Here is a 12020-nt window from a genome sequence, read left to right as displayed (position 1 = left end):
TATTCGTCGTCGAGTCAGTCAATGAAAAGTTAAGTTTACCCTTACCGACACTCATCGAATGTAATGACATTCCTAATAACCGCTCAGAGATACCTACCCCAGAAGTCGGTCACCATGACGCCCACCTGCAGCGTGTTTGCAAAATGATCCCATCATTAGATACCAATGCAGACATACTGCTTTTGCTCAGCAGGGATGTCCTGAGAGTTCATAAAGTCAGAGAACACAGTCACAGCCCAGGTGATGCCCCATTCGCTCAAAGGCTCGATTTAGGATGGGTAGTCGTCGTGATGTTTGTCTTGATGGGGCACACAAACCTTCACATGTAAAGTTACAAAACCTTCATCTTGGAAAACGGTCGCGCAAGTCATCTTGAGACATGCGAAAATCAGATCAAAGTCTAAGAGACATTATGCAGATCAATAGCTGGGTTGCTCCTGATGAGTTATTAACATTGTTTTTTAGTTTTAATTTATATTTTAGCCGTTTTGGATTTAGTTGACTCAGTGTAGGCTCAATGAATTGTATTCTTGTCTGTGTTACTTTCATGAGGAAGGGCAACGAGTTCAAACATTCATTCGTTATCTAATGGGAGGGCCGGGATTCTGCTGTGTCGGAAGGGAGTCAGGCTTATTATTATTGTATTTTTTCTAATCTGATTTATACCCATGGGAACGGATTCTCTTGTATTCATTCAGTTGTAACCAGGTGTGTTGTGGGCTGACTTTTTTATGAACCCTCTTTGTGAATAAATAATGATGTGGGCTGGAGAGAAGACACACATTTGAACAGAGCACTGCTTGGGTGACTTCATTTGTGTGATCAGAAGCTTCTGGTAATTATTTACCTTTGCAAAGGAACTTCTTCAACAGAATCTCACCATTCAGTTAATTGAACACGCAAAGAGTACAATACTTAATATTGCATACTCTAACAAATGGTGACCGCCGACGCTGAATTATAACGAATGGTCTCCTCCGTTGAACCAAACGGATGGTGTTATTCTGACGTGGAACAAGCTGCGGCGTTCAAGGACGGGCGGAACTTCTAGGCCTAAATAAATAAAGTACGGTAAGTGGAGACTGTTATCCACGTAGAGAGGTTGTGTCTGTCTGGTCCGCTGCAGCTGGTTTTTCGTCTTCCAAATTGTCTAAATTTTAAATGAGATCTGTGTGAACAAGTTATAGTTTGATGTCGTTAGAGAGTTGATAATTCCGACGATATTGAACTAAACACGTCGTGGAGTGGTGCATTTGAAGGTGACGTGATGCAGACTCGAAGTGATGAAGCTTTTTTTGTACAGGAAGAAATAGCGGTTAATTTTTTGATTTGTTTTGTTTCTCGTCAACGCTATGAAGAATCCTTAGACCATAATATATATTGAAGATTATGGTATGCGCTTCTGTCTTTTTTGGCAGTTTTGGCCGATTTGAGGACTACTATCATAATTGTTCATGGCTCTTGGTGAAAACGTCCTATCACGTAATATGTCTTTTATTTGAAAAAGCGCCTGTTTGAAATTGAACAGTATTGAGGGGTCCAGGTTGATTACAGCGATGATTGGATTTTGTATCACTGTATTTGCAATCGAGAGATTACGTGTAACTTTTGTTTTATTTTGTTGGCGCTTCTACAATATGTAGTTTTTTTAGGTTAGGATTCCCGTTTGAATTCCTTTTGTTCCACGGTTGAATTCGATGGTACGTGACAATTCCTTTAAAAAATAAGCGCCTTGCAGAAATTTTGCAATATATGGAGAACAGTTTAGCTCAGCGGGATTGGGTAACCGCTGTGTATAAACGAGAGGTCACGTAATTCTTATGTCTGTCTGTGTGTGGCCATATGTGTTAACATATTGAACTATTAATACTAAAAGTGAGACGTCACTGTGTTGAAACCGAAAGTAAACATCAAAAACTACAAACAAAATGGAGGCGGTTTCGACCCGGATATAGAATGGTTTGTCCTGAATGCGCTTCCGGAAGAAGAGAAGACACACATTTGAACAGAGCACTGCTTGGGTGACTTCATTTGTGTGATCAGAAGCTTCTGGTAATTATTTACCTTTGCAAAGGAACTTCTTCAACATAATCTCACCATTCAGTTAATTGAACACGCAAAGAGTACAATACTTAATATTGTATACTCTAACACTCCCTTACCATTTCGCTCGCCACGGCAACGGCTGCCTAATAACAGACAAATGGCTTATGACCGACTCATGTCACTCAAGCGCACTATTGAAAAGCGACCTCAAATGAAAACACACTTTCTTGAATTTATGGAAAATCAAAGTTAGCACACAAAGCCGGTCTCACCATTCCAAGACTTGAGTTATGCGCTGCAGTGCTAGCTATCGAGGTTGCAGAATTTATCCTAGCAGAAATGGACATTACGTTTGACATCTAGGCTACTTATACAACAAGTCTCGCAGATTCTATGTGTATGTTTATAATCGAGTCCAATACATCCTTCAGTCAGCAAACTCTAACCAGTGGAAGTATGTCCCTTCCGAACTTAACCCGGCAGACCATGGGTCCCGGTCTGTACCAGCAGCACTACTGAGCAACACAACATGGTTAGTAGGACCAACTTTCCTCACTAACTCCACCTCCTGGATTTGGTCCCCAGCCACATTCGACCTCATTGACCCTGTTCGGGATTGCGAGGTACGTCCAGCAGTGGCGACAAATGTTGTGAAAGAAAAAACAAGTGTCAAACGCTTTGAACGATTCTAAGTACCGTATTCTCATCAGAGCAATATCTTTCTTGATTCATATTGCCTGCACCTTTACTCACTCCAACAAAAATCCCAGCTGTCATGGTTGGCACCTTTGTCGACCTACAGAAGACGACCTCCTAAAGGCTAAAGTGTGCATCATAAAGAGTGTGCAAAGTGAGTTCTACCAAGAGGAAATTGAATGCATACAGAGTAAGTCCAAGATTCCTCTCTCAAGTACCCTTTGGAAATTGCATCCTGTGCTTGACGACAATGGACTCAGAGTTGGGGGCCGAATCATACAATCTGAGCTAGGCATTGACATCACAAACCCCCTCATCATTCCTTTTCGACACCACCTGGCAACCCTCCTTATACGCCACTACCATGAGACTGTAAAACACCAAGGAAGGCATTTCACTGAAGGTGCTATTAGGGCTGCAGGGTTCTGGATAGTTGGGGGGAAACTAAGCATCAATGCACTACTATTCAAATGTGTAATTTGCAGGAAACTACGAGGAAAAACTGAATGTCAACAAATGGGAAACTTACCACCTGACTGAATGCAAGTGACCCCTCCCTTTACCTACTTAGGCATTGATGTGTTCGGTCCATGGGATATCGTTTCACGTCGCACAAGAGGAGGACAAGCTAACTCTAAAAGATGGGCTGTAATGTTCTCATGTATGTCCACAAGAGCAGTCCATATTTAATTATTTGAGGCAATGAGCACTGACATTTTCATTAATGCTCTGAGACGTCTATTTGCAATTAGGGGTCCAGCCTAACAAATACGATCTGACTGCGGCACTAACTTTGTTGGCGCGTCCCGAGAACTGAGGATGGATGAGGAAAGTCTCAAAGATGTTGGGAAATATCTAAGTGAACAAAACTGCACATGGATTTTCAATACGCCCCACGCATCTCATATGGGTGGGGCCTGGGAGCAAATGATTGGGTTGCCAGGCGCATCCTCGACTCCATGTTTCAAGACTGTAGAAAGGCACAGTTAACCCATGAACTACTGTCTATGTTTATGGCTGAAGTTTCTGCCATTATGAATACGCGTCCTCTTATTCCAGTGTCGTCAGACCCCGACTTGCCTCCTATCCTCACACCTTCAAAGTTGCTTCCTATGAAGACAGCGCCCGTGCCACCTCCTCCTGATGATTTCATCAATGGGAGACTGTTAAAGGAACAGTGGAAAAGAGTACAGGTTTTGGCCAAGACCTTCTGGTCTAAATGGAGGCATGAATATCTGAATACGCTTCAGATTCGACACAAGTGGCAAGACGAAAAACCTAATCTCAAAGAGGGAGACATCGTTCTGCTTAAAGAAACTCCAGTGAAGAGGAATGCGTGGCCAATGCTATCATTACCAAGACTTTCCCATGCCAAGACGGACTTGTCAGAAAGATGAAGTAACCACTTCTCAAAAAGGACATACAAAAACATTTCTTCGCCCTATCACAGAATTGGTCTTGCTCTTGTCTTCTGAATGTTCTACTGTTTAGTGATTTGAAAGTGGGATTTTATAATCCCAGGCGGGGAGTGTTATATCTACCGTTTTCAATTTGTAAATTGTGTCAGTGCACCACCTAATGGTTAAATTGTGTTGGTGCACCACCTAGTGGTTAATGTTATTTGCATGTGTAGAAATAGTAGTAAAAGAAGAAGAAGTCAGAAAACCGGAAGAAATTGATCATAATGGAACTAGCAGACAACTCCACTCTTGTTTCCTTGCAGTTCTTTCTTGTTCAAGTATCGTTTGTAAGTGAACAAATATGCATACTGAAGTGAATCAATTTAATTATAACTGTTTGATTTATTTTATTACTATTTAGAATTGGGCATAACTGCTTTAATTTACTCAGTATGGCTCTGTGTGAGAATTCAAGTTGATGTGAGGGGGTGAAGCGTATGTGTTAATTAGATTCCTTTGTATTTTACAACCGGTTGAGCAGGGGAGGGCGTTTTTTGGTGCCATCCCGTCTGGCTCTGAAAACGTTAATCTTTATCTTGTGACTGAGGGGGAGCATTTGGCGATGTGTATTGATGTATCATGTGACGGTCTGAGACGGAGAGGAAGGGCTGAGGATTGGTGGAAGAAGACGGGGAGGGGTTTGTAGAGTCACTGAAGGATATTAGTGACTTGTTCGTGGGAGGGGCGTAACAGATGGGGTAGAACATGGCGGAGTTCGGCTGCTACCTTGTCTGTCCATAAGCTTATGAAAATAAATCCTGATTTCACCGATCTCATTGTCTGATTTTGATAATCAACATTATGAACACGGGAAAACAAAGAATTGTTTTCCAACAATACTAAGCATGCAGCGCTTAAATGTGTGCCGAATTGTAGATAATTTTATTTTAAATATTACAATTTATTGATAAATGTCAGTATTTTGCAATGTATGCTTTGCAAACAGTTTTTTTAAAAAAAGGCTCTTACACTCTTAGTTTACTCATCACTCACAGTACTCAAATATTTGTGCAAGTATTTTTTCTGCGCTTTTAATTTCTACTTGAGTTAAATTTTCCAATGTAACATTACTCTTATTTAAATATTGGCTATTCTGCTTTTGAAATGCTAGTCTATCTGTATCACTAAGATGTGAGCAGTGTCACTGTCACCTAGCTACTTTAACAAAAGTAACTAGGTCAAATGTTAGTTTATTTATTTTTCATTAAATGAGAATCTCATAAGTTTCAAAATCTTGCTCAAAAGGTGGAGACAACTGCTGCAGACACTGCTGAAGCATCAGTGAAAAGGATGACCCACTCCATCAGCAAGCAGCCAAGAGACAGGAGATGACACCTGGGGGTGTTCCATCAAGCCGGATTATGGAAAATTATTTTGCAGATCTTCTGCTGATGTGAATGTAGCAGGCAGTGGTCTTAGTCTTTTTTTCTGGTGGCTACAATAATGGGCAACATATATTTACAGCTCAACACCTATTTAGTCTTATTTTTTATATATATTGTTATAGGCTACTTGCCGACTTGTTGCCATGATCGCTTTTGGTTACTGTTGAGATGTAACAGTGAAGAATGAATATGTAGGTCAATTCGAAGTGCTTTACATTAAATCAATAATTAATAACACGATTAATGTGAAATACACATCTAACATGAAACAATTATAACTTATATATTTAGTCTGTCGGCTTTTCTTTTTTTTTTTGCCAATGATATTTCCCTCGTCTTAGTGATAGCAGCAGTATTGCCTTTTTTGATGAGTCTTGAATTCCTCATACAGCTCCATCAATAACTTTTGTTCTGTTAGTGAGAAGAATACTGTTCTCGTCTTGGATGGATGCAGAAACGGCTCTTCTGGACATCAAATAAAACATTTCAAATGATGCACAATCTTGTTTATTGAATGATACATGTTATTTGATCTGACTATTTCAAATAACTCTCAATATGGATTAAATTGTACTCCTGCAAGATTTCAAACTCAAAATTGAAAGACATTTAGAAAGCATAATTTCTTCACTTTCCCAAAGGTGTTTGCAGTGAAATTCTCTCAGAACAGTAACCAGTGTATCAAGGATTCTCATTTGTTGGACTTCACAGCCACTTTGAAGCAGGTTTGATGTCACACCATGTGCCACCGTCTAGAGATGGATCAAGAAGAAGCTTTGATTGACTGCATGCTGGCATCTGTGCGAACAGAATGGTTGGGTCAGCATATTCATACAATAAAAAATAATCATAGCTTCCTAGCTGGGTCATTATCAAAACACAGCCATTGACATTATACATAATCAGTTAAATGTTTAGCTTTATCTTGTTAGCCAGAAAAAAAATGAAGATTTTGTCACATCTTAATATCAGAAATAGTGGTATTACTGATAGACACAGACATTGTTCATAAACATTCCCATTTGCATTATTTTTATTTGGCTTCAGTGTTGAAAGCAAATGTGTATGTTTAAAAGTGTAAGAGCCTTTTATTTTAACTGTTTGCAAAGCATACATTGCAAAAATACTGACATTTATCAATAAATTGTAATATTTAAAATAAAATGATTAAATACAGAGGATAAAGGGTTGAGGTTAAAATACCTGTAGCGGCTTAAAGAACCACTCACAGTAAAAACGTTTTGTTTTCATTTTATTATGATAGTAAGAGTACAGCTGCTTGAATATAATGTTAGTCAAATACAAGTAGCTGAGTATTGTCCACTTTTTTATTTTATTATATTTTTTTTATAGGTACAAGCTATTGATCGTATGTTTACACTGGTAGGCTTCAAATCAGTTTTCGTGACAACAACATGAGATGAGCTAGCTAGCTAGCTAGCACCGGATTACGAGCTATGTTCGTATAATAAATCTTACCTTCATACTAAAACTTCTTTCTTTCTGCCCACTTGGAGTGCTCTGCATGTCAACCAACGTTTAAGCTGTTCCACACAGTGTTCGTATATTGAACCATGTTGAAATTTTCACGCCTGGGACGTCCTCTTCTTCTAAAATGACACGTGAACTGGTATGGCTACTCTGTTTGTTTAGAATTGCGGACTTGTGCATGGGCGTCATTTGAGTTCAACCCACGGTCGTTCGCTCAAACAATGAGGTTGAGCTTTAGCCCGCCCAAATCCTCCAGAGCCCGCCCTCTTCTTCTACGAGTACAAATCAGGGCGCTCTACAAGTACGAATCAGTTTTGCACCTTTTGTAGCGACATAAATGGTGCAAAACTCACGTCACTGGACAGCAGCAGAAAAACCACTTGTGACTCCTAGTGGCGACTTCTTTGACTACAAGTTGTCATTTCTACAGGTACAAATCACAACTTTTACAGATACAAATTTACACTTTTTGTACAGATACAAAAAAGAATTTGTACAGGCACAAATCATGACTTTTACAGGTACACATTTTTTTTTTACAGATACAAATTTGTTTTACACATACACATTAATTTTTTTACAGATAAAATTTTTTTTTACAGATACAATTTTTTTTTCAGGTACAAATCACGACTTTTACAGATACAAATTTTGACTTTTTTCTACAGGTACAAAATTTTTTTACAAGTTAGTTTTGCACCATATTTACCTCCATACAAAACATGTATGACTTTTGGGTCACAAAATTTGTTTTTTTTTCTTTTCCAAATTTGTAGCTTGACTATTACAGTAGTTTTTGCTGATTATGGTTTATTATTGAATACTCTAAATTGTCCATTTCATTTGCTAAAGTAAATGTTTTCTTTTGTAATATTGATGAGGTCTTAAAGTTGCACAAACAGTGGCTGTGCGCATGTTGTCTCCACAATTTCCTCGACCTGTTTAAGCTTGCTTTAATACAACCAGCGAAACAAAAACATATTTAGATGCAGTTTCTCTTAAAAGCAATGTAAGTTTTTCCTTCTGAGCACCACAGGTACACCAAGTAATTTTAGGTGCCAACCATGCCATAATGATCGGATATTATTGCCTTACTGTCAACGGGGTACTGGTTCTCTGGCTGCCACCCACCCTGTTCCACAGGGAGTTTACAGGGTAAACAGAAAGCCACGGCCCAGTCAGCCTTTATTGACATAAAGCCTGTAAGTTTTGCATTCTTTAAGTGATATATGAATTGAAAATGCATTTCATTTGCCTGCTTTGTATAATTTATATCATTATCGTACCGCAAACTGGTTTGTGATTTCATTTCTACTCAAATGACACTTTCTGGCTTTCTGTGTGTGCCTGTCTTTGGCGGAAAGAAGATTATGTACAAAAACACAATATTGTGCTTTTTTCTTTTAACATGAGCCTTATTTATTTATTTTTATTTTTTTTGAGTTTATTTGAACATGAAAAAGAGTAAAAAAAAAAAAACAATAACAGTAATAAACATACAACAAAATAAAATAGCTACAAAACAAGCAAAATTCAACAAAGCGCACTTAACAACGATTTTCCATGTTCAAAAGGGAGTGGGAAGAAGTTGCAACACTTATTAAATCCCCTCCCTTCTCCATATTTTCTTAGTTTAATGAAAAAAATATATAGATATATTGCTGAGGATAACAAAAGTAACTAATAATGAACCACTCCATAATAATAATATAAAAATAAATACTGAGAGAGCTCATCATTATAAATCCACAGAAAAGATAGTAAAGTACAACCTAGATCCAAAAAGCAAACAATAACAAAACACAAGACATGAACCATAGTAAACATAAATATGTATTTTTACAATATCTTGAGTTTTTATACAGTTATGCTTTGCCAACCTCTCCACAATATTGTAATAATTATCGTATCATGAAGTTCATATCGTGATATTTTATCATGACATTTGGATATCGTTAGATCCCTAGTATGTGTGTACAGTATCTCACCCAGACATTTCAGCGTTGTCACCTTTCCTGAGCTGCATTGGGCTTTACTGCGGTGACAAAATACAAGCAAGTTAGACAAGTGCAAAACAAAAATCAGGCAACAGGACACTGACATAACAGTTTAAACGTTAAAAGAAATCTCGAATGTATTGACAAGTTTGCTCTATATTATTTATTTGGTTGTTACCAACATAACTATGTGATTAATTTTTCAAGAATCATTTCCAGTTTAATAATTTTTTTTACAAACTTTTTTTGGATGTACGCCGCCATTGTTATTGAGGTCGCAACGCATTCAGTGCGTAGTGATGTAAAATAGCGGCTTGCTCTCTGCAGAGCAATATGAAACGCTTATAAAGAAAGCAATGTAAACCTCCGTAGTGTTCTTAAAGGGATGATCAAAACTCTTGAATGTGTCTGGTGACGGCGTGGGGGAGGGTGACTCCCGATCGCATGTTGTTTCTTTAGGAACGCTACGAGGCTTGACTTGCTTTCTTTATTGGTGTTTCACATTGCTCGGCAGAGAGCCTGCCGCCATCCTACGTCACTACGCACTGAATGCATTGCGACGTAAATAATAATGGCGGCGTACATCCAAATAAAGTTTATACAAATTGTATTAAACTGGAAATGATTTTTGAAAAATGTATCTTATAGTTATGTTAGTAACAACCAAATAAATAATATAGAGCAAACTTGTAATGACAGTCGGGGTTCCTTTTAAAGAATATTAAAATAAACAATGTAAGTGAGCAAAGCATAGGCAGTTAGTATCACATAATACACTGTATAATAACATGGCAATGTACTGAATATGACCTGTTTGTTATCATTCAATAGCTGAGTTGTTTTTTGTGGCAAAATAAGATACATGTACAATATGTACTTTATCTTCTTCTTTGCGTGTGTATTAGCTTGTTGTATAAATGTACACATACATAGGAAAGTATCAAGATCACAGAAGGTGCCCTAATGTCGCAAACAATAACTGGAAATAGCGTAGGTGTGTGACATACGGAAGTCTCGCCTCCTCTGTGGCATATACCCCTTGGGTTTTGGTTGGGGTTAGGGTCAGGGTCGGGATTAGGCAATCAGTTATGATGGTTAAGGTTAGGGTAAGGGGCTAGGAAATGCATTATGTCAATGAGATGTCCCCACTAGGAATTATGAGCTAGTGTGTGTGTGTGTGTGTGTGTGTGGGGGGGTGTGTGTGTGTGTGTGTGTGTGTGGGTGTGTGTGTGTGTGTGTGTGTGTGTGTGTGTGTACTTGTACATACTACATTGTGAGGACCAAAATACATCTTTAACCAACAGATTGAGGACATTTTGGCCTGTCATTACAACTCAAGACCTCTTTTTGAGGGTCAAGACTTGGTTTTAGAGTTAAGGTTTGAATTGGGTTATGGTTGAGGTTAGGGTAAGGAATGGGGGTAGGCAATCATTTTTGATTGTTGGGGTTAGGTGAAGGGGCTAGGAAATGCATTATGTCTATGTATGTCCTCACAATTATAAGTACTGTCAAGGAGGGGAAGCTTGAGGACCCAAATGGGGGAAGACAGGGCGAGGAGGCAGAGATTTAATCAAAAAAAAAAAAAGGAATTTTAATTTCTATTCAAACAAAAGGCGATCTTCCAAATTAAAAGATAAACCAAAACTAGAACCAAAACATGGGGGAAAAAACAAGGCAAAAATGAGCAGCATGACATGGGGAAAAGACAAGGCAAAAAACGGGCAGCATGACATGGGGAAAAACAATGAACCGACACAGACAGAGGGGAGACAGCAGACTAAATACACAGACACTAACGACACAACAAGACACACCTGGGGCAAGACACAAGTGGTTGAGGGCACTGATTGGTTCACACGAGGAAGGGCAGGATGACACTTAAACAAGACCAAGGGAGACACACAAGGAAAACAGAACCCAAAACATGACAGAACCCCTCCCTCGAGGGACGGCTCCCAGACGTCCCTAACACAAAAAAAGTCCAAAAACAGGGCGGGCGGAGGGGGGCACGGAGGCGGGAACCTGGCACACCCATCAAGGCCAGTGCGGGGGGCGTCCCGGACGCCAGACGAGGGGAGCCCGGCGGCGCCGGTCCGGAGGGCGCCCCGGACGCCACACTGGAGCAAAGGGCGACCACAACGTGCGCCGCCAGACAAGGAGAAGACGGCAATGGGACGTGCACCTCCTGTCCACACCCAAGGACTTCAAGCCGCCATGGAAGAGGTGAAGAGACTTTGCACGAGAGCTACCGAGGCAAGGATGCCCGGGGCGGCAGCGGCGAGCCGGCACGGGGACTTGAGGCTGCCGTGGCAGCCGTGGCACGGGGACTTGAGGCTGCCGTGGCAGCCGTGGCACGGGGACTTGAGGCTGCCGTGGCAGCCGTGGCACGGGGACTTGAGGCTGCCGTGGCAGCCGTGGCACGGGGACTTGAGGCTGCCAAGTGGTTGAGGGCACTGATTGGTTCACACGAGGAAGGGCAGGATGACACTAAAACAAGACCAAGGGAGACACACAAGGAAAACAGAACCCAAAACATGACAAGTACAAGTGTGTGTGTGTGTGTGTGTGTGTGTGGGTGTGTGTGTGTGTGGGTGCGTGCGTGCGTGCGTGCGTGCGTGCGTGCGTGCGTGCGTGCGTGTGTATGTCCCACTGTCCCTGCATTCACGTGACAAACCATAGAGAGAGGTCGGGTGTGTGTGCAGAGGGAACGCATATCAGGACATTATTTTCATGCGTTTAATCACGCAGCTTCTCTGAAAGATCGTGTCAACATGTCAAAATGGAGGAGGGATAGTCAGACATATAAATTATTAAAATAGCAAGGTCAATTCCTTTGTTTTTGTTGTAGGATATACTGAAGACATTTGGGTTTCAGATTAAATGATGGATATGAGACAAAAGTTCAGAATTCCAGTTTTTATTACATGGTATTTACATCTAGATGT

At 40.2% G+C, this 12020-nt stretch overlaps 1 protein-coding gene and 1 long non-coding RNA gene across 2 annotated transcripts in view; both read right to left on the bottom strand.

The window, feature by feature from the left end:
• tmprss3a (transmembrane serine protease 3a) overlaps positions 1–12020 on the bottom strand; it is a 64011-nt gene that overhangs the window by 25226 nt on the left and 26765 nt on the right. The window contains exon 6 of the mRNA XM_086090669.1: positions 9067–9113. Coding sequence (XP_085946795.1) covers positions 9067–9113 — 47 coding nt within the window. The remainder of the gene's footprint in view (positions 1–9066; positions 9114–12020) is intronic.
• LOC147164239 (uncharacterized) lies at positions 6079–7279 on the bottom strand. Its single transcript, XR_015096631.1, has 2 exons — positions 7067–7279; positions 6079–6385 (listed from the first exon to the last, which is right to left on the bottom strand). It is a non-coding gene; the product is annotated as an uncharacterized LOC147164239 (long non-coding RNA).

The sequence above is a fragment of the Leptonotus elevatus genome, chromosome 12 (assembly GCF_054856555.1).
Source record: "Leptonotus elevatus isolate MCC_2025b chromosome 12, RoL_Lele_1.0, whole genome shotgun sequence".
Classification (NCBI taxonomy): domain Eukaryota; kingdom Metazoa; phylum Chordata; class Actinopteri; order Syngnathiformes; family Syngnathidae; genus Leptonotus; species Leptonotus elevatus.
This window is presented reverse-complemented; position numbering and strand designations above follow the sequence as displayed.